The sequence below is a fragment of the Delphinus delphis genome, chromosome 21, assembly GCF_949987515.2.
Source record: "Delphinus delphis chromosome 21, mDelDel1.2, whole genome shotgun sequence".
Classification (NCBI taxonomy): Eukaryota; Metazoa; Chordata; class Mammalia; order Artiodactyla; family Delphinidae; genus Delphinus; species Delphinus delphis.
The window spans coordinates 18,308,652-18,329,407 of NC_082703.1; the positions used below are offsets into that span (position 1 = coordinate 18,308,652).

General features: G+C 39.1%; 1 protein-coding gene across 2 annotated transcripts in view; it reads left to right on the forward strand.

Annotated features, from left to right (window-relative positions):
* Window positions 1-20,756, forward strand: part of SLC7A2 (solute carrier family 7 member 2) — a 74,250-nt gene that overhangs the window by 28,214 nt on the left and 25,280 nt on the right. For both annotated transcript variants that reach the window (XM_060001268.1, XM_060001269.1), the window contains exons 2-4: window positions 15,272-15,662; window positions 16,142-16,297; window positions 19,720-19,885. In XM_060001268.1, coding sequence (XP_059857251.1) covers window positions 15,287-15,662; window positions 16,142-16,297; window positions 19,720-19,885 — 698 coding nt within the window. In that variant the 5' untranslated portion in view covers window positions 15,272-15,286. The remainder of the gene's footprint in view (window positions 1-15,271; window positions 15,663-16,141; window positions 16,298-19,719; window positions 19,886-20,756) is intronic.

Genomic DNA, 20,756 nt, shown 5'->3' on the forward strand with positions numbered 1-20,756 from the left:
GAATGGAGAAGGTAATAAATTAGACTCTGTACTTGCTTGACCACATATGGAATGCTTTGACTTGCTGGGAGTGTCGTACTTTAAGTTAGTGTTTATCAGTGTTGTACTTTGAATGAATGTATTTATCTGCGTGGAGAGGAATCTTGGGATGACAGCCATTTGGAATTATTTGAATGGCAGGACTTTCTGCCTTTATTCTTAGGGCAGAATTAGGCCAATGGGTAGGAGTTACAGGAGGGCTCTGTAAAAGAAGGGTCTTCTAGCAGTGGGAGCTCCACAAGTTGAGAGCAGGAGCCTTGAGAAGTGTTTGCCCGTGGAGGATGGCCACCCGTCCGAGATGCAAGGGATACTGCAGTGAACGTGGAGTGAGAGGTGTTTGCCTCTAAGGTCCTCTGTGCAGGAAGCCAGGAGGCGGGGAGAGACCAGGAGCTCTGAAGACATTAAAAGGAAACTCAGTGTAGTATCCACTAGGGGTTCAAGTGTGATGTTAAGATTTCTAAAATACATTTCCTCGTACTTTATAATTAAAAAGTAAGAGCATTAAAAGGGCTTTAAAATTAAATATCATTGGGAGATTACTAAGTAACTGAATTCATTTAAAACATCTTTGTAATACAATGTTATATGTCAGTCATATCTCAAAGAAGACTGCAGAATTATTTAGATGCATTTGTCTTTCCTGACCCTCTGCTGTAATTACAGCAATTATCCTTAACCTCACATCTTTGGTACAACTCTCTCATTCCTTTTCTGACGTTCTCTCAGCTGCCCTTACTTGACTTGTTCTATTAAATTTGTTTCCAGGGATCTGTTGCCAGTCATTTCTGTTAAGCTGAATAAATCCTATTTAGAAGTGATGGTATGTAAATGTGTACATTTTGTTTTATACCAAACCAGCAATTTTACCTTCTCTGGCAGGGAGAGAGCAGGAGGGCGCATAGGAGGGCACGTAGCATAAACCAAGTGTCCCTCCTACCCGAGTGCCACGGGAGCCATACTCTTTTGTGGGGGAGGTTGGTCATATTCAGAGAAACGCTGACCAGCTGCCCAAAGTATATTTGAAAGGAATTTCCACATGCACTTGTATCTCCTGAAGGACATCCAACTCATACTCTGTACCAGCACTTCTCCAAACCCTCCTTTCCTCTCCTCCCCACTTCTCTCTGCCAGGTGGATTCTCTCTAGGCATGGATTCTCCTCTCACCCCCAGCCCTTTATTATATAAATCAGCCTGCTTCTTGGCTTTATATTTGCTAAGCATAAGGTGGGTTTTTTCTTCCTTGAGTCAAAAGAAAGCTCAGGAGCTGGCTGACAGGCAAGAAAGAACCTTCCTGCTGTCCCTGCAGTAGCTCAGAAGGCCTGGGAACCGAACCCTCCCTAGAGGACAAGGGGGCAACCAGAATCAGACAGGTCCATAAATCTTGTCACCTGTGTGTGGACAAGAGGGCAGTATTCTAGGGGCAGTTGATGGACAAATTGGATTACAGTATTCATGTGAAGGGTAGCAAAGGATAAGGCTAGGAAGGCAGGCTGAGATCAGATGACAGAGGGGTGGTTTTGAAACCCAGGCTGGATTGTTCCAGTTGGAGAAGTTGGCAGGAGGCCGATTAGATACGGTAGATTAGATATGATAGGTTTGAAGCATTAACATTCAGCTCATGCTGCATATTTCATAATTCTCTGTTACTTAGGAGTGTGCTGATACTTATAAACCTTTCCAAGCATATTTTAAAATTATGGACACTAAGCCCTGATTGACCAAAATAATTCATCTACAAGTCTCTGCATGGTATGGTTTCATTTAAAGTCAGGGTTGGGAAATAACAGTGCTGGTTTCCTGGACAGAGCAGGAATCAGAGCCCCACGGGAGATATTTCTCTCTCTGCATCTTGGTGCTGAATACTGTGAAGATCAGATGAAACAGCTCTTTGCTTTGCAGAGAAGCAGCAGGAGAGTGCCGCCTTCTTCTTACTTTAATACTTCAGGGACATCATTGCCAGACTGTAGTACAGAGCCATTAGAGAGGCCAAGTTACAGTTTTATTTTTTAGTAACAAAAAGATTAAAGATGAATGTTTTAGATGAGTGCTAGGGATGTGATGTACAACATGATTAATATCTGAAAGTTGCTAAGAGTAAATCCTGAGTTCGCATCACAAGGAGAACATATTTTTTTTCTTTTTCTTTAAAGGAAAAACAAAATTTGAGTAACCTGATGAGTCGTAGTTATCTGTGTATACATATTTTAAATTTCTGCTTAAATAGCAGGAGGTTTTGCAATGCTTTATATATTTTGTTTTTATAAATCCTATTCCTTATAGAGCCCGTTCTTCACACATTATTTAAATACTTTGTTTGTTTAGAAAACTCTTATTAATTATTGATTACCAAATAGAGTTTTTAGAAGATTATGAAATAACAGGAATATTAAATTATATAGTAATTTAAGGTATTGCTATTCAAAATTAAAAATCAAGATAGATATTTCCAGGAACTTCTGATTAAGAATTTGCAAATTAATATGATTATTTTAAGGATTGGTTACTATTTATTAGGGAAGTAACTTTAGTTGTTATTAAGTATTTATATAAAATTCAGTATCTTTTTCCAAGAAATTTTTTTTTGTTTTTAAAATATTTTTATTGAAGTGTAGTTGATTTACAATGTTGTGTTAGTTTCAGGTGTACAGCAAAATGATTCAGTTATATGTGTATTCTTTTTCAGATTCTTTTCCATTATAGGTTATCATAAGATATTGAATATAGTTCCGTGTGCTCTATAGTAGGTCCTTGTTTATCTGTTTTATATATAGTAATGTGTATCTGTTAATCTCAAACTCCTAATTTATCCCTCCCACCCACCAAAAGGGTTTTTTCAAATAAAGTAACAGAAGAAAAATTGAAGTTTTAAATAACTGACTTTAAGAAATGGCTGATTGTATAAATTGTCAATTTCAAAATGAATATTAAAGATTTTGGATACTGCTTCTTTATTAGAAAAATTCAATATTGATTTTCATATTTGTATTCTTTGTTCTAAGGACTCCTTAAGCGGTATTCAGCCTTTTTTAAAAAAAATAAATTCTGGAATGGAAGAATGGATAAGGAATCAGATCAGTCATGGCTTCCCCAGGAAGACTCCCCTGCTGACACCCACCCCAGCCCCCTGAACAGGGCACTCCCTTCTGTGTGTTCTGGTAGTGCCCTGGACTTCCCTTACCCACAAGCACACTATATGATAACGGTCTGTTGTATTTGTCTTTCTCCCTCTGCCTGTATCTCCCCTGCCCCCTGGAATATTATTTAGAAATTGCCTTTTTTTTTTTTAATTTCTAAGGCTTGATTTTTTTAGAGAAATTGACAGTCATTAAGCAACTGATCAGTTGAGTTCAGTCTATGCAATGATATAAAAATAGAAAAATCTGGTGAAAGCTTAAGTTGGAGAAGTTGTTTGTAGTTACTGCATATTAATAAGTAGAATATAAATGTGACAAGACTATCAGACTTCAGTTTTAAGGACCTCGCCATTTCAAGTTATTTTAATTTTTAAAATTCTTCTTAGTTTGCATATTCTAAACTTGAATTTAGAGGCTTTGAATCATGATGATGAAGAGCTGGCACTGTTTTAATTACTTTCTCTGAGCACATAATAGAAAGGTTTTATTCAGATTTATTGGAAGCCAACATGAATTTCCAAACCTCTCAGCCAATAACAGTGTTTCAGCAATCTGCCAAGATGCTAAGGATAAAAATCTCTGGTGATATATTGTTTCTGTATTTTAAGAAGTACCAAATCAGAACATGCTTTTCAAAATTAAAAATACAGTTTCAAAAATGACTGTTTTTCAAGAAATGACTTTACAGCAAAACCATAAACCATAAGTATACTCGACATGGTATCCATCTAAATTTCTTGAACATGAATTAAAAACGAATGTGAATTCTGGTTGAATTCCTTTTCTGCCACAGTTTGATGGAAGGAATTTTGCCTAGCATTGAAACAAAAGTGGCTGCATTCTAACAACTAAATTAGGTAGCCTTTTGAGGAGGGTGTGGGGTAAGTGAATTAAGAGGGATACTTTGGCTCTGGAAAGAGAATGATTAGAAGAAATCAGAGTGTTCTAAAGGACTTCTCAGTTTTTGCCTTCAGACAAAAAGAGCTTTCTTGTACTTTTAACACACCTCCTAGTCCATGAATGTACTTCTAGCATCTTTAATCTGAAATTCAGCTACTAATCCAGAAATAAGTAAAAATAAACTTCTTGAGCAGTGGCTCTTTGTTGACAGCATGGGTTCGTCCAGGTCATCTGGATTTCCTTGACATCCTTGAGTTGATTCTAATTTGTGTGGACGGTGGATTAAAATTGGAATTAAGGTAATAGCGAGTATTTATTTGTTTGTTTTTAAAACAGTTCTGTCAGTCTTATTAAACAGCTTTTTAAGAAGTAATACGGAATGAATCACCTTCCTGTAAAGACGGGCAGCTTGCATGCCTGGTACCGTAGCAGACAGCCATCATCAAATTCAGTAGTGTTTAGGAGGATCACTGAATTGTGGCAAGATTTGATCAACAATCATCAAAGATATACAGATTTAAACGTCAGTAATCTAGAGAGCCCATTCATCTAGAATACCTTGTTTCGGGAAAACGTCATGCCAAAAACTCCTGTGTTTAGTTTTCTGACAGTTCAAAGAGATTGACATGGAAATTTTAACTATGTCGTAGAAGCATATATTTAAAGTTACTATCTGTTTATTTTTTTGTGTTTAGAATGGGAGTGCAAGTTTTAAATGGTGAAAACACAAACAAAACTGTCCTTGTATAAAGTTATACTGAACTCATTCGGACATGATTCCTTCATCCCTTCTTATTGTTATCTATAAAATACATGCCTTATAAGGTTTGGATTTCTGGAGCTTGCAAATAGAATAAGAGCTCAACAGCCGATCGCCTAGCCTACAAACTTGTCTGGCCCGTCCCGCACTGTTCTCCTTCTTGACTCTTAAGGTGGCGATGCCATTTCTCCTTCTACCTAATTTCAGCTCTTGAACCCAGCACCGATCTCAGTCTTCCACATCTCAAGAGCCTTGCTTTATCCATTCTCCCTTTTGGATTTTCAACCTCTCTCTCTTGGCACTTTCCCATTGGTATCTAAACAGATTAAGTTTCTTCTGTATAAAACGCTCTTCCTTGATTCCATGGACCCCTCAGGGCATTGGCTTGAAAAAGGCACCTGAACGTATTGCTTTCATTTCCGCACTGCCCATAATTTTGCAGTGTTCAAACATTGTCCTTTCATTTCGAGCACCATCTGACACTGATGACCACTCCTTCTTTCTTGAAAGCTCACTCCTTTTTTGGGTCAGAACTTTTCCTGGTTCCTTCCGTCACTCCTGCCTCTCCTTTCCAGCTCCTCTGTGGGGGATGGTAGTGGTTCTTCTCCTTCTCCGTCTCCTTCTTCTTCTTCTCCTTCTTCTTCCCCTCCATCCCCCTCCCCTCCCCCTCCCCCTCCCACTCCTCATCCTCCTTCCCATTCCTTAAATGTGTGCATCTCGGGGCTTCCCTGGTGGCGCAGTGGTTGAGAGTCCGCCTGCCGATGCAGGGGACACGGGTTCGTGCCCCGGGTCTGGGAAGATCCCACATGCCGCGGAGCGGCTAGGCCCGTGAGCCATGGCTGCTGAGCCTGCGCGTCCAGAGCCTGTGCTCTGCAACGGGAGAGGCCACAGCAGTGAGGGGCCTGCGTACCGCAAAAAAAAAAAAAAAAAGTGTACATCTTTGGTATTTCCTTTTCTTCCCTTCTCCTGTACAGTCTCTCCCTGGGTGATACTGTCTATTTAACTATCATCTCTATGCTGATCATTCTCAGATTTCTTGTCTTCTGTGCTCTCCTGAGCTTTGCTGAAACCACATGGCAATTCCACACATTCCTTAAAATCAGAGTGGTCAGAAAGAACCTCCTTCTTGCTAATTCCTCATAAAAGGCACACAAACCATCCAGCAGCTCTGGGTCCCAGATCCACACAGTCATCAACCCCTATATCCTCCACCTCCTAAAGGGCACTGTAGCCCATCCGTTTCTCTTCACCCCACTGCCTTTACCCTAGAAAAGGGTACAGATCACAGTCCCTCGTGCCCAGATTATCCCAGTAGCCTGTTTACCCTTCCCCTTAACTCCAGTCTTGATCTTTCTCATCCCTTCCGTATAACACAATCAGAACAATAATTGTCAAGTTGTGTATCTGGTTTAAAGTCCTTCAGGGATTCCCCACTGCCCTCAGGGTCAAGTCCAAGCCCCCTGCATGGCCTGGGGACGCCTCTGCTTACCCCTACTTCCCTCTAGCTTTTCCCCCAGCCCCTGAGCTCTATATGCATGAAACTACTTTCTGTGCCTCTGCATTTGCTGTTCCCTCAGCTCAGAGCACTCATCATCCCACCACTCCCCCCCAGCCTCCTTCCCATTGCACCTTCAGATGGCTAAATCCAACTCATCATTTCCAAGGCCTCAGATTAGACATAGCTCTCTCTAGGAAAGTTCCTCTGACCACCTGAACCCCAGTCAGAGTCTGAGTGAGGAGCCCCTCCTGTTGAAACAAGAGGGAAGGGGGCAGAGCACAACGTTTAAAAGAATGACGTAGCCCTTGAGGATGTGACGTAAATGGGTTAGAACCAACCAGGTCCAAGATGACAGAAGATTTGACTTCTAGTGGACCTTGAGCATCATTATATGCTCGTTGTAACACACTAGCCAAGTGACACACCCACTAACGCCATGACAGTTCCAAGGCCAACCAGAAAAGGGCAAAAAGTGGGCAGTGGCCCAATTCCTGGAAATCCCCTCCCGTTCCCCAAAATAGTTGGAATAATCTCCCACTCATTAGCCTATGAAATTACCCAGTCCATGAAAACTAACCACCTGTATTTCAGGCCCTCTTGCCTTCTGAGATGAAAATGGCCCACACTCTGTCTGTGGAGTGTGTTTCTCCCAAGGCCATTCTCACCTTTTGAGACAGACCTCATTCTCTCTATGGAATGTGTATGTATCTCTCTAAATAAATCCACTTCTTATCTATCACTTTGTCTCTCACTGAATTCTTTCTGCGATGAGGCATAAAGAACCTGAGCTTCAGTCAGTCCTAAGATGAGGTGTGTGATCTCGGTGCTTTGTGACCGCCTGGAGGGGTGGGATAGGGAGGGTGGGAGGGAGGGAGACACAAGAGGGAAGAGATATGGGAACATATGTATATGTATAACTGATTCACTTCGTTATAAAGCAGAAACTAACACACCATTGTAAAGCAATTATACCCCAATAAAGATGTTAAAAAAAAAAAGACCGTGGGTTCAAGTCTCAGTCTGAATTCTGGCTGGGTTCAAGTCCCAATCTGAGTTGTGTGGTTTCACTGTGGGCCCCTCTCGCCTTCCCTTGTGCAGAAGCATTTGCTTCATGATATTGAACTGGCTGCTGTCTGCGCCGCCCACTCCACTGTAAGTGCCGGGAGGGGAGAAATTTTGGCAGCCTGTTCATGGCTGTTTCAGTGCCTAGTGGTGTGCACCGAAGTATTTGTGGAACTAATAAAAGGGTGAAAAGTGCTTTTAGGAAATCTGCAATTTTTAACAAAAAATAACCCACTAATGTTAAGGTCTACAGGCAGGGCTGTGGAGAAACTTCTCTTCTGTGACTCAGGAAACTCTTAAAAACCCTCTCGAGTATGATAAAATATTTCCAGTGCTTCCTTTATTTTCCCTCCCTTCATTAGGTGAACAATGGCTCTGCTACTGGTTTACTACTATAATTCATTGGTGAACAAAATGTTTTAAACATCTTTAGTAAGCGCTATAGAGCCTCTGTTTGCTATTTCTGGGTCTTTGACAAGGTGGAGGATGTTCCTGGCTCAGTAGTGGGCATTGGAGAAATAGTGGTACCAGGAACCCAGGTTGGATGTATGTCTAAGAATAGATTTTCTCTGCCCTATATAAAGTCACCTTTCTCAGGTAGAGGGTATATATGTCTGTGTGTGTGCATAAAGGACAGACCTAATGCATATTAAACTCTATGGGTACCTTATTGGAGAAATATATAAACAAATTCAAGTTATTCCATCAGGACACCTGCTCTAGAAAGAAGAGGAATTATCAGGAAACCCACCAGATATGGCAGGAAGTAGCAGAAGATTTGAAGGGTTGAAATCAGGAGAAAGGTTGCTGGAGCCAGCCCTACTGATACCACCTTGACCTTCATCAGTTGCCTCTGGTTTCAGGGAACAGAGATCACTCAAAATAGAGTAAGTGAACAGGAAGTTTGTTGAATGGATACAGAGGGCTCACACACTCAACAACAGGAAGGACCTGACCCATTCAATGGTGTCATTCAGATTTTCAAGAATATTGAATGAGTGTACCTGGCCTTTGGCTATTAAACCCAGAGTCAGGTGTCTGGTCCGGTTACCTGTGGCTTGGGGGATGGGAGGAGAGTGCTATGAGGAGAGCAGATTCTCTTCCAAGGAGGTGTGGGCAGGTGGGCAATGACTAAGCTGTCTGGCGAGATGGCAGCTCAACCTAGTGGCTGTGAATAAAGGATCCAAAGTCATGCCTGCTGGGTTCATCCCTGGCTCCACGTCTACCTGTGACGTTGGCTGACCTCTGTCTGCCTCAGTTTCCTCATCGATACTATGTGAGTCCTGATCTTATAGGGATATTGTGAAGGTTCATGAAAGAATAAATTAAAGGGGCTTAGTAAGCACACAGTAAGTGGTCAACAAACATCAGCCATCTTTATTAGCCTAGCACTTCGCAGAGTAGTGACGGGTGTGAAATACCTTTGCAAAGCGTATCTCTTGATGTTTGAAATGGCATGTAAAGGGTGACTGGGCTTAGCCAAGGACACTTCCTTCAGTTGCTGCTTGGAGCATGGGAACAGGTGGTACCCTCTGGCATTTGGAGTGATTTATTAGCCGGAGACTGCTCAGCCTAAATGGGAACGGGCGTCTGCCCGGGGCTGAAGCGAGCCACCAAGATCGTTGACTGTGAGTGGGTCGCTGACTGGGCAGATACTCTGATTACCCAGCTGCTGGGGGCTCTGTTTGTTCTTTTCTTTTTTTTTTTACTTCCTCTCTTCTCCAACCCTAAAACAAAAGTTGGACGCTTAATTTTTTAAATTGCTCTGCATCTATTTGAATGAGACAGCTAGGTATGCCTTATTCCTGTAATTTGGCCTTTAGTAAAGCTAAATGGATTGACGTGTTTTGAAGCACCAGCTGCCTGTACAAACTAGAATTCTCCATCAGCTGTTTGCTTCGGATGTCCTTAGAAAGATGCTTGTCTGTGTCTGGATTCTGTGTCAGAAATCTTGAAATAGTTTAACTTCCTGGTAGTACCGATTTGATATAAAAGGGGAGGAAACATAAATATTATTGCCACAATGATTGTGACTTTATAGTGGTCTCAGTTGTGTCCTTCACTTTTACTTATTTCTGCATTTGTGTTCACCTATCTGGGGAAAACTTTGGAGGATGATACTGTTCAGAAATGTTGCTTTGGTGAAAAGATAAGTTTTGGACCAAATATAAGTGAAATGTATGTGAAAGGGTATTTTGTTTTCCAGAAAAATAAAGGTTTTAGGTTTGAATGCAAAAGTTTGTTGTTGTTTGTTTTTGTTTTTTACCTACCAAAGTGAACAGTTACCATTTCTGATTATCTTTTATCCTGCATTGTACTTCTGGTGTATTTTATGAGAAATTAATCTCTTAAAAGTAAGAGGAATGAAAGAAAGATCAATAATTCCATGGTATTATGTCCATATCTTTTTTTCCCCTTTCACTAAATTATTTAGCCTACAGTAAAATTTGAAAATATTTTCTGAACTTTAAAGTTATAGAAATGTCATTGCAGCTCTATTTACAATAGGCAGGACATGGAAGCAACCTAAGTGTCCATCGACAGATGAATGCATGAAGAAGATGTGGCACATATATACAATGGAATATTACTCAGCCATAAAAATAAATGAAATTGAGTTATTTGTAGTGAGGTGGATGGACCTAGAGTCTGTCATACAGAGTGAAGTAAGTCAGAAAGCGAAAAACAAATACCGTATGCTGACACATATATATGGAATCTAAAAAAATTGTTCTGAGGAACCTAGGGGCAGGACAGGAATAAAGATGCAGACGTAGAGAATGGACTTGAGGACACGGGCAGGGGGAAGGGTAAGCTGGGATGAAGTGAGAGAGTGGCATGGACATATATACACTACCAAATGTAAAACAGATAGCTAGTGGGAAGCAGCTGCATAGCACAGGAAGATCAGCTCGGTGCTTTGTGACCACCTAGAGGAGTGGGATAGGGAGGGTTGGAGGGAGGGAGACGCAATAGGGAGGAGATATGAGGATATATGTTTATGTATAACTGATTCACTTTGTTATACAGCAGCAACTAACACACCCTTTACATAATTGTAAAGCAATTATGCTCCAATAAAGATGTTAAAAAAAAAAGTTATAGAAATGTAATTGATGTTGAGTTTGGAGATTGCAAACCCCAAAGCTCTAGTTCAGAGAAAACACACACACACAATGGGGCAAAGTTCCCAGGCTTAACATGGTTTGATCCCTTTTTCCCTATCAGGCCCAAAACAGAAAGTGCAAATATCTCACCATGAAACCAGCAATCACATGAGAAAGGAAAGTTGGTTATAGGGTTCGGAGGAGAGCACCCAGTGAGGGTTTGTTGGAATGCCTGCCCCCGCAGCTCCTATCTCCCGTAAGATTTGTTGTCAGGGCCTGTGATACTGATACCGAGGATTAAGTTTGAAATTTCAGCCTTTATGTAGGGGAGGAGCTGCATTTCTGTGCAGCTAAATGCTACGTCCAACTTTCGAACCGAAGTGAAAATCCAGGATCAACTTTTGATTGTAATTAGCAGATTTTGCAAGATTTCTGTGGTTAGTGGAAAAGAGGTCTGCTCTCTATATAGTGTTGTTATATCATCAGGCCTAGGGATTTATTTGACCTAAAACTCTACATGGTCAGGTTTACAACCTGGATTGAAGAAGTTTGAGAAGGGGATAATTCCAAGTTGCTGAGGAGGGAATTTAGCTTTCTGGCAAGAATTAATAAGGGCTCCATCGGGGAGTTAGATGTCTTAAAACTGTTATACTTAGGGTTGGGGATGGGGGAAGGGACTCAGAAAGATCTATCACCAGACTCATTAAATCCACTCCCAGACTTTACTGCTGCCTGAGCTGTTGCAGACCCCTCTGAGGCTTTCTGTTGGCTAATTACATTTTCAGATCTAAGCAAATATGCACATATTTTACGCCTCAGTAGAGAGGCCACTGTCTTAGCAATTAGTAAAATAACTGTTTATTGAAAAAGGATACGTGCCTGTTTCTAGTATCACCAGAATCATTTGTGACCTCATAGGAATGTTGATTAGAGTTTTATATTTTAAGGTTCAGGTCATGGGTATGAGTGTTGCATGGGCCTCTTCCCAAAGTCTAACATCATTGTCCTTTACTTACATTTATGTAGGGTTCATACTCAGTACCAATCCTTGGTCATGGTGGCAACAGCTGACAGCGGGTATGATGGTTTGGATCATTGTCTGCTCTTGGGAAAACAGTCTCTGTCCTCCAGACCAAATAGAATCACCTTCAAAATCCTTGCATATTTTCACTGCATAGTCGTTTGCTGATGAGACAACACACCAGAGCCCAGGCAGGGACAGCAAATGCAGACATGTGTCAAAGAATAAGTATGAATGGATTTTTTTCAGCAATGAAAGGACCTTCTAGAAATGAGAGTAAGGTTGTCATAACCATTTACATAAGGAACATATCTTTTTAAATGCTTTAAAGGAAAAGTTACTAAATTTTAAAAAAGTAAATATCAAATTATATTACATTAGACACAAATATCTTATTTTTTCTCATTCTCCTGTTGCCACTCTACTTCCATATATCAGTGTATCTCCACAAAAACATATTTAACAAAAGCACGGGATTCTTTTTTCTTTATTGACTATATGATACACCTGCTAGGATTTAATAAATGTTTATTTAACAACGATTCATTAAATTGACCCAGTATTTTTTTACATTGCTTTTTCCCATCTCATTATATTTCTGCAAAGTTGTTTTGTATCATAGCTTTTGCAATCAGTATTTTATCAGTTGTGCGTAGTTAAGGCTGTTTGCCAAGGACATTGCCTAACCTGTCAATTCAGAGAAGCGTTTCTGACGTCTGCATTTCTGTCACTCAAAAGCAAATGAATGCTTGACAAGTGGCAGCTTTGACTTATTTGCTCAGGGCAACGCAGAAAAACTGAACATAAAATACTTTCCATTTTTAATAGGAAAGAGGCAGTAGCAATCAGATCTTCTCTGATTACATGCTTCCCATGTAATCTGGAGTGAATTAAATTCACTTTTCTATTGACAGGATGAGGGTCACTCATTTATTCATTTTGGGTAAATGTTACTAAGAAAACTTTTCACTATTTTTAGCATTTCAAAGAAGGTTGTTTATCGGTTGGCTTGCTTATTCTTTTTTATTTTTATGCTATCTTGTGTTTGTGTGTGGGGGGCTTAGAAACTTCGAAAACAACATGGTGACCATAATACCAAAAAAAGGATTAAAAAAATAAATAAAAGCTCACCCACAGTCATATCACTCTCCTTTCTTCTTAGTTTTCCTTGCTTCCTTCCAGATTCCTTTGCAATAGTTGTAGAATTTGTCTTTTATTCATAACACGTGAGGTTAATCATCACTTTACCAAGAGTGTTTTATTTAATTAATGACTAACAGGTGTGCCTCATTCTGTACATCAGTTGTCTCCTAAAGTTGTGTATGACATGTTCCATTTTCCTCTGATCTTAAATCATTACTAAAATTCAGTGGGTCTTCATTTCTTAGCATTTTTCAGTTGGCAGTTATCCCTAATTCTTGATCTTTGCACATCTCTGTTGTATAAAAATGCTTAAATATTATTGAAGGTCAGCATTTATAAATCCGTTCAACTGCCATCCTCCCACCTCAGTTGGCCTTTGTATAACTCCAACTTTTCACTTGATTCTTTTTTAAGCAAAACACTTCTCTCCCTTATCTTCTAGATGTGTTATATGAGAAATAGCTATTTAAGGGCTAGGTAAGGGTAGAAATTGATACACATTTGATTTATGGAAGTTTGATAGATTTTGACTTTGGAAGCGCAAGTATGGGCACAATGGGAGATGTCGTCTGTTTCTGCAAATTTTTCAACAAGTATCTGTGAAGTGGCGTGCTTGGCACTGTGCCAGGTGGTGTGGCCGATAATGATGTGCAAAACTTTATTTTTATTATCAAGGAACTTTTCATTCATTTTCATTTTTCTTTAGGATTTTTCTCTATATTCTTTGAATCAGCTGCTTTCAACATCAAGGACTTGCATTTATATTGATGTGTGAATAATGTTGAGTGAGTTAGCTTTATATACTAAGGTTAGCATGAAACTGGATTATGCATATCCCAGAAATGTTTTTCTCTTATGAGCAGTAAGTCATTGAGATTCAGTATAGAAAATTTATTATACTACTATTTTTATTTATTTATTTATTGTTTGTTTGTTTTGTTTTGTTTTTTTTTTGCTGTACGCGGACCTCTCACTGTGGTGGCCTCTCCCGTTGCGGAGCACAGGCTCTGGACGCACAGGCTGAGCGGCCATGGCTCATGGGCCCTGCCGCTCCGCGCGGCATGTGGGATCTTCCCAGACCAGGGCACGAATCCGTGTACCCCTGCATCGGCAGGCGGACTCTCAACCACTGTGCCACCAGGGAAGCCCTATACTACTGTTTTTAAATGAAATAAGTTTTAATAATAGTTTTCTTTTATAGAGATTAAGGTCGAGAAATGTTCAAGGATTTATTTCATAGGATAGAAAGCCCTAAGTTCTTCAGAGAAGATGTCAAGCTGTGATTTCATGAGTTTAAGCTATTGATAATGAGTATAACAAGATTGAAGGGATAACAGTCAGCCTCTGTAGATCATTGTGCAATCAGGGTAAACATGACTCTGAACTTCTAAAAGTTAAATACATTTAACTTTATTGACTGAGAAGCTGCATATACTATTATATTCCCTATTCCTCAGTTATTTCTTAGTCTTCTGAATTATATGTCTCCGTAGACAAGGCCATATAGTGCCTTTTCATTTTTATATTTCTTTTGTATATAAGTTGTACATAGTCATTGGAGGTAAATTTAGAAACATATTAGCTATATAATATATATTGTATATTACCAGTATTACTGTTAATATTTTGGTATATTTTGCTTCAGACTTTTTACTGTAATATGTGTATTTTTTCCTTACTAAATCCACGTTTTATAACCGGACGAATTTTTTTTTTCAGTGTTAGGTTGTTTGGGCCTGTAAGGTATGGGGAGTGAGACCTTCTGTCTACCTTATTCATTCCATTTAAAAAAGAATATATCAAACTTGGCATGGACTTTGACTTTATTTATTTATTTAGAAATTGCAAGTAAATACGAATAAGCATGTGTGTTTTATTACAAATGCATACTTAAAGCATAAGTGAATAGCAGTTTTATTTAGAAAATTCTAAGCATGTTTTGGGGGGAATTCTTTTAATTCTAAAAGGTTCAAGTGGCTCCACATTAAAATGAAACAATGAAATGAAAGCAGAGCTCACACATATTTGATAAAGCTGTAGACCACATAACGATGGCGTTTTTACCTGCTTTTAGGCAACACCTAGAATGTAAGTCTGGTAAAGCTGGAGGCCATACCAGCGTTCCACACCATACTAGACATAATCTTGGCACAATCCCTGGCGTGTAATAAGGCTTAAAAAAATATGAATTCAAGGAATGATTGAAGAAAAGAGACAGAGAGAGAACCAGAAAGATGAGGTGATTTACCCCTTTGCCTGAAGCAACGACAAATAAGCCATCTCTTGGAATATATTTCTATGGGCATATCCTTAAAAATTGCAACAACAAGCAAAAATGGCAAATCTTTTTAATCCCCCAAGGCTCCTATTCCTTTGCTCCCCAAATAAGTCATTTGTGGCAGATCCTTCTAAAAGGCCACATCAGAGTGAGCTCTGAGAAAATCACAGCTTTGGCTCATTCAGCCCTCCTTCTGATTGCTCCGGGCTGCACCTCCAGCAAGGAGTAAAAGCAATCAGGTGGCACAGCTGTGCGGAGAAGCTGGGAGGGTAACTGGACGGATGACAGTTCCAGATCAGCTTTTAACCCCCTCCCTTCTCTTCTTCAGGTTGCCATCTTCAGAATGATTCCCTGCAGAGCAGCACTGTCTTTTGTGCGATGTCTGATCCGGAGAAAAATCGTCACTCTGGACAGTCTAGAAGATACCAAACTGTGCCGCTGCTTATCCACCATGGACCTCATTGCCCTGGGCGTTGGAAGCACTCTGGGTGCCGGGGTTTACGTCCTCGCTGGCGAGGTTGCCAAAGCGGATTCTGGCCCCAGCATCGTGGTCTCCTTCCTCATCGCTGCGCTGGCTTCCGTGATGGCAGGCCTATGCTATGCTGAATTTGGGGCCCGAGTTCCCAAGACTGGGTCTGCCTATTTGTACACTTACGTTACTGTCGGAGAACTGTGGGCCTTCATCACTGGCTGGAATCTCATTTTATCTTATGTGATAGGTATGTTTGAAAAAAATCAACCAGATTGGGTAAAATGGTAGAAATGGCACTCCTGAGTCAGCGGCCTTAGGGTTCTGTGATAGGTCTGCATTAATTAGCGACTAGGTGATCAGAATGTATCTGTTGATCCCTGCGTGTCTCATTTTTCTCACCTCTAAATAAAGTGTCTCCTTCTAGTTGCAAAATTCGGTGATTCTGCTTCATCTCTGAATATGCCATCACTTAGTGGGTTTGAAAACCTTTCTTAAAAAACGATAGCTCTTTAATGCAAATAAAATTGCCTGATTCCACAGTTATGGACTTGAGCATTTCATTGCTATTGTGTAATTATAAAGTTATCAAGATAATTTTATATGTGATTAAAATGTTCAATTCTGTCTGAACTAACCCATGATTATCCTAGAATAGAGTAGCAAAAGATGTTATGTTAATTTTCTCCCACTGACCTTGTATTCTCTGAACATTCTGTGTTTTGGAAGGAACGTCAAGTGTTGCAAGGGCTTGGAGTGGCACCTTTGATGAACTTCTTAGCAAACAGATTGGTCAGTTTTTCAGGACATACTTCAAAATGAATTATACTGGCCTTGCAGAGTATCCTGACTTTTTTGCTGTGTGCCTTATATTACTTCTAGCAGGTAAGAAAACCAATTACACTTCTCCCTAAGATGAGCCGTGCTAGTTGTCCCAGGAAAATAGGTTACCACTGAATTTGGGACCTGAGTTCGAAGGTTAGGCAGCATACTTATACACATAAGTTACTATTGGACATCTGTGGACCTTGTGACTAGCCAGAATCCCATTTTATCTTCTGTGATAAGTATGTTTCAAAAATAAATCTAAATTACATGGAACGGTAGAAATAGTACTTCTGAGTCCGTGACACCTGGAATGCACTAAATAATCAGATACGGTACATAAATTTTATAATACTAATTGGAGATTTGCAGGAATGGCAACAAAGCTTCAATAAGGAAGGATATAAAATTTTGGGCCTTATTTCATCTTGTTAGTTACAACTAAGGATATTTGCAAGCATACTGTTTCTAGAAGAAATTCTGTCTTTCTATTTATGCCTGTATAATGTAGACATCTGGTTGAAAAAGGGAACATATTTAAACCACCCGTCATTTTTTTTAATGTAGACATTATGGAGACAAACATACTTGATACTAGAATTTTCCTGGTTTCATCAGTTGTGTAGCATAATAGTTTAGAAAGGCATAGGAATTAGAGTGACCAGGTTTTCAATTCTACTCTGCCACTTACTATCTTTAGAACATTGAGTGACGTAATCTTTCCATGACTCAGTTTGTTCATCCATAAAATGAGGACGTCAATGTTTATCTTGTGCAGGCTTTTTGCTTGCTGCATGGTAAGCTCTTAGATGGCCGGCAGTTTTATTTTGTAGGCATAGCTCATCCCTGCTGTCCCCTAATATTTGTTTTAATTATTTGAGTGTTTTCAATTTTGATTGTCATCCTACATGGCACTCCTGCTTAAATCCATCAAGGATTGCATTAAGAATAAAGTCCATGTTTGTTCCCATTTCCTGGTTGATAGACCCTTGCTTTCCTGTCCAACCTTATCACTAGCTACTTTCTCCCTATCTTTCTATAATTTTTCCTTATAAAATTACATAATTAAAAAAATAACTTTACCCTTTAAAATGTTAGCCATTAATTTAATGTTTTAGGTAGGGCTATGGGTAGGGACATGAACAAAATTTATAGGTCCAAGTTATTTGGCATTTTCCTTCTAATGTCAAGAAAAATTGCATGAACTGTTTTTCAACAGGTGATGGGTTTTATTTGTTTCGGTTTCTCAACCGCCTAGCTAACATTAAATTAGTTACATCACATTTTATTTAAGGGTGGTTTCAGTGACCTTAAATATTCAGCTTTAATCTCTAAACGATGAGAAGCATGTAGTTATGGCACAGTTTCAGTCATTAAATTCCATGGCAAGACTCAGGCCTTGGCCTGTATTTTATGTCCCATGTTCATCAACCATCATGTCTTTTCTTTCAGGACAGGCTAAGATTACATGACAACTTTGTTCTTAGAAACTTCAAAGACCAAAACCTCCTGTTGTAATCTTTATTCATATTGCAATGCCAAATGTCTTGTCAACTGAGGCTGTTGTTTTATTAAAGATACAAGGGAAGTGTATGCAGCATTTAGATGGGAAGGCTAATTTACTGGTGGGAGTTGGGGATCTCAGAATGGAGAGTGCACTTGGGGTATTGGGAAACTTTTATAAAACTTGGCGGTGGCTTTGTTATTTTCCCACATGTGTAGTAGTATAGTGTATATTTCCAAGGTGTAGAGTTATATAGTGTTTCCTAATCTGACAGATAGTCACAGAGTCAGTAATTGTACTGACAGAGTCAATAATTGTACTGACCATACAGTTTTCCTTTATATTAGTATAGTTGTATTCTTGTATAATTCTGGGAATTATACAGGTAGGAGAATGAAATTCAGCTTTTCTCATCTCTACTTGGATAATTTTGCTTATTTGATCATGGGTGGTACAGATACGGGGAAGAAGCAAGTATGTATGTGATATAAGCCTTTCATCACAGTTATTTCCCCAACAGTAAAAAGTAAACTTTCTTCGATCCATAATTCATATCTTATACAAGATGTATTAAAGATATAGATATGATAGATATAATCATGAAAGTACTGGAAGGAAACAAAAGTGAATGTTTTGGGGTTAATATTAGGGAAAATCTTTCTAGAGGTAGAAACTAAAGAGGAAAAATTTATATTCTAAAACTTTCTTACATGTTTAATCAACACTAAGATTAAAAGTACATGATAAATTGGGGAAAACATGCTCTATACATATACAGTGAGAGAGCTTATAGCATTATTGTATAAATAAGTCTTATAAATCAATATGAATAAGAATAGCCTAATGGGAAAAAATGGACAATTTAAATTGGGCCAAACTTTCTGGAGGCTGTTTTGATGGTGTGAACCAAAAGTCTTACATAAAGTGTATACCGTTGATATGGTATTACCTTATAGAAAATTATTGTAAAGAAATAATTAGAGGGCTTCCCTGGTGGCGCAGTGGTTGAGAGTCCGCCTGCCGATGCAGGGGACACGGGTTCGTGCCCCGGTCTGGGAGGATCCCACAGGCCGCGGAGCGGCTGGGCCCCTGAGCCATGGCCGCTGGGCCTGCGCGTCTGGAGCCTGTGCTCCGCAACGGGAGAGGTCACAACAGTGAGAGGCCTGCGTACCGCAAAAAAAATAATAATAATAATTAGAAAGTGTAAAAAGATACTTATAAAAGGATGATTAGGTCAGTACTGTTTATAGTTGTAAGAAACTAACAGTGACCTGATTGTCTGTAAATATAGGAGTAAAATGTAGTGTCTCCATATAGTAGAAGAGTCTGTGATGGTTAAATATGAGGTTATATGTTTGTTGACATGTAAATGTGTGCCTGTGTGTCTTTGTGTGTGTGTGTGCAAAATTCTGGAAAGGAAATTACACTTGATCTTTATTTCCTTTCTTTTTTTTTCTTTTCTGTATCTTCAGGTTACTTGAATAGGAAATTGATTGCATTTACAATCAGAATATAAAAATAAAACTGTTAACGTGAATAGATTTAACAAAATATTTTTTGTCATGACCATTGAATCATTATTTTGTTTAATGTATTCTGTAAATATGAGGCAGACAATATGATTGAGCTTCTACTTTAAAAATGTTTCAGCCATTAACCTTGAAATGGCTTTTTAGAACAGCATTTCATTAAAATTAAGTTACTTTACCTACCCATTGATAATAAAAGCCAGTTACTAAATTGATTCATTTATCAGAGAGTTTGGGATCTCCTGGCTATGAGCACAGTCTGCATTCTGAAATCAAGTTAGTTTTATTCACAGTTAGGTGACTAAGAACTCTCAATAGAAAGGGGTAAATGTCAGTTAAATACATGAATGCTGATGAAAGGATATCCTAAAGCTTGTAACTGTCTCAGAATGCTGTTGCCTTTTCCTAAAGGTTAGGTAAACACTAAAATACCCTTTCTTTTTCCATAGGTCTTTTATCTTTTGGAGTAAAAGAGTCTGCTTGGGTGAATAAAGTCTTCACAGCCATCAATATCCTGGTCCTTCTCTTTGTTATGGTCGCTGGGTTTGTGAAAGGAAACGTGGCAAACTGGAAGATTAGTGAAGAGTTTCTCAAAAATATATCTGCAAGTGCCAGGTTAAATATTCGGGTTTTTCCTCTCCTATTTTGAGGTTTTTAAAAATATTTGCTTGCTTTTGTCTTATGTTACATTTTCCTCTAGAAAAACTGTTCTCAGACTTTTTGCTTCAGAGAACTTTCTGAAGGTCTGTTCTGTTTCAAGACTGTTCTTCCTGAATGCATAGGTGTGCTCACTACGGAGCAGCTGCTTAAAGCCATGCAGTTGCTGGTTCTTAATTTCAAGCCTGGCTCCAGTTTTAAAGAAGAGCAAGGACAGGTCCTAACCATTGGAAGGATGGTTTTTTCCCTCCAAAGATTTGTCACCTCAAAATAACAAAGAGCATTTCTGAGTCATGCATCCTTTAGTTTTTCCTTTGGGGACACTCTTTGGTTCCATTGCATCCTTTCAACCTTGTAGTAATTTTCACGCCTGCTGGTTTTTTTGAGAATGTTATTGATTGCATAAGCAGAATTGTCTATGTATTTCACTTTAAACCTGATAATCTCAAATATTGAATTAATTATATATGAAAGGTTTCATCCTAAGATTTAGTTAAGCATAATATTCCTATGTGTAAATAAGATTACAAAAATGTCTATTACATGAAGTCATGTACATGTTTTTCTTTACATATGTTGTTTGTAGCCATTCTGAGGCAAAAATTTAGCATCCTCTGGTTTTATATAATTTTTCACATGTAATAGAATATTCAACTTCAGTATTATTAATCAAGATTAGAGAATTTTATTTCACTTTGTCAAAAGTCCTCTTAGTAAATTTTTCAGATGTACAGTCTGCCCCACTGTCCACAAGAAGAGAAAGTTTCTTGTCTTTATTTCAGATCATGGCCCATATATGGGGTCTCTGTTCTCAAAATCCTGCCTGGCT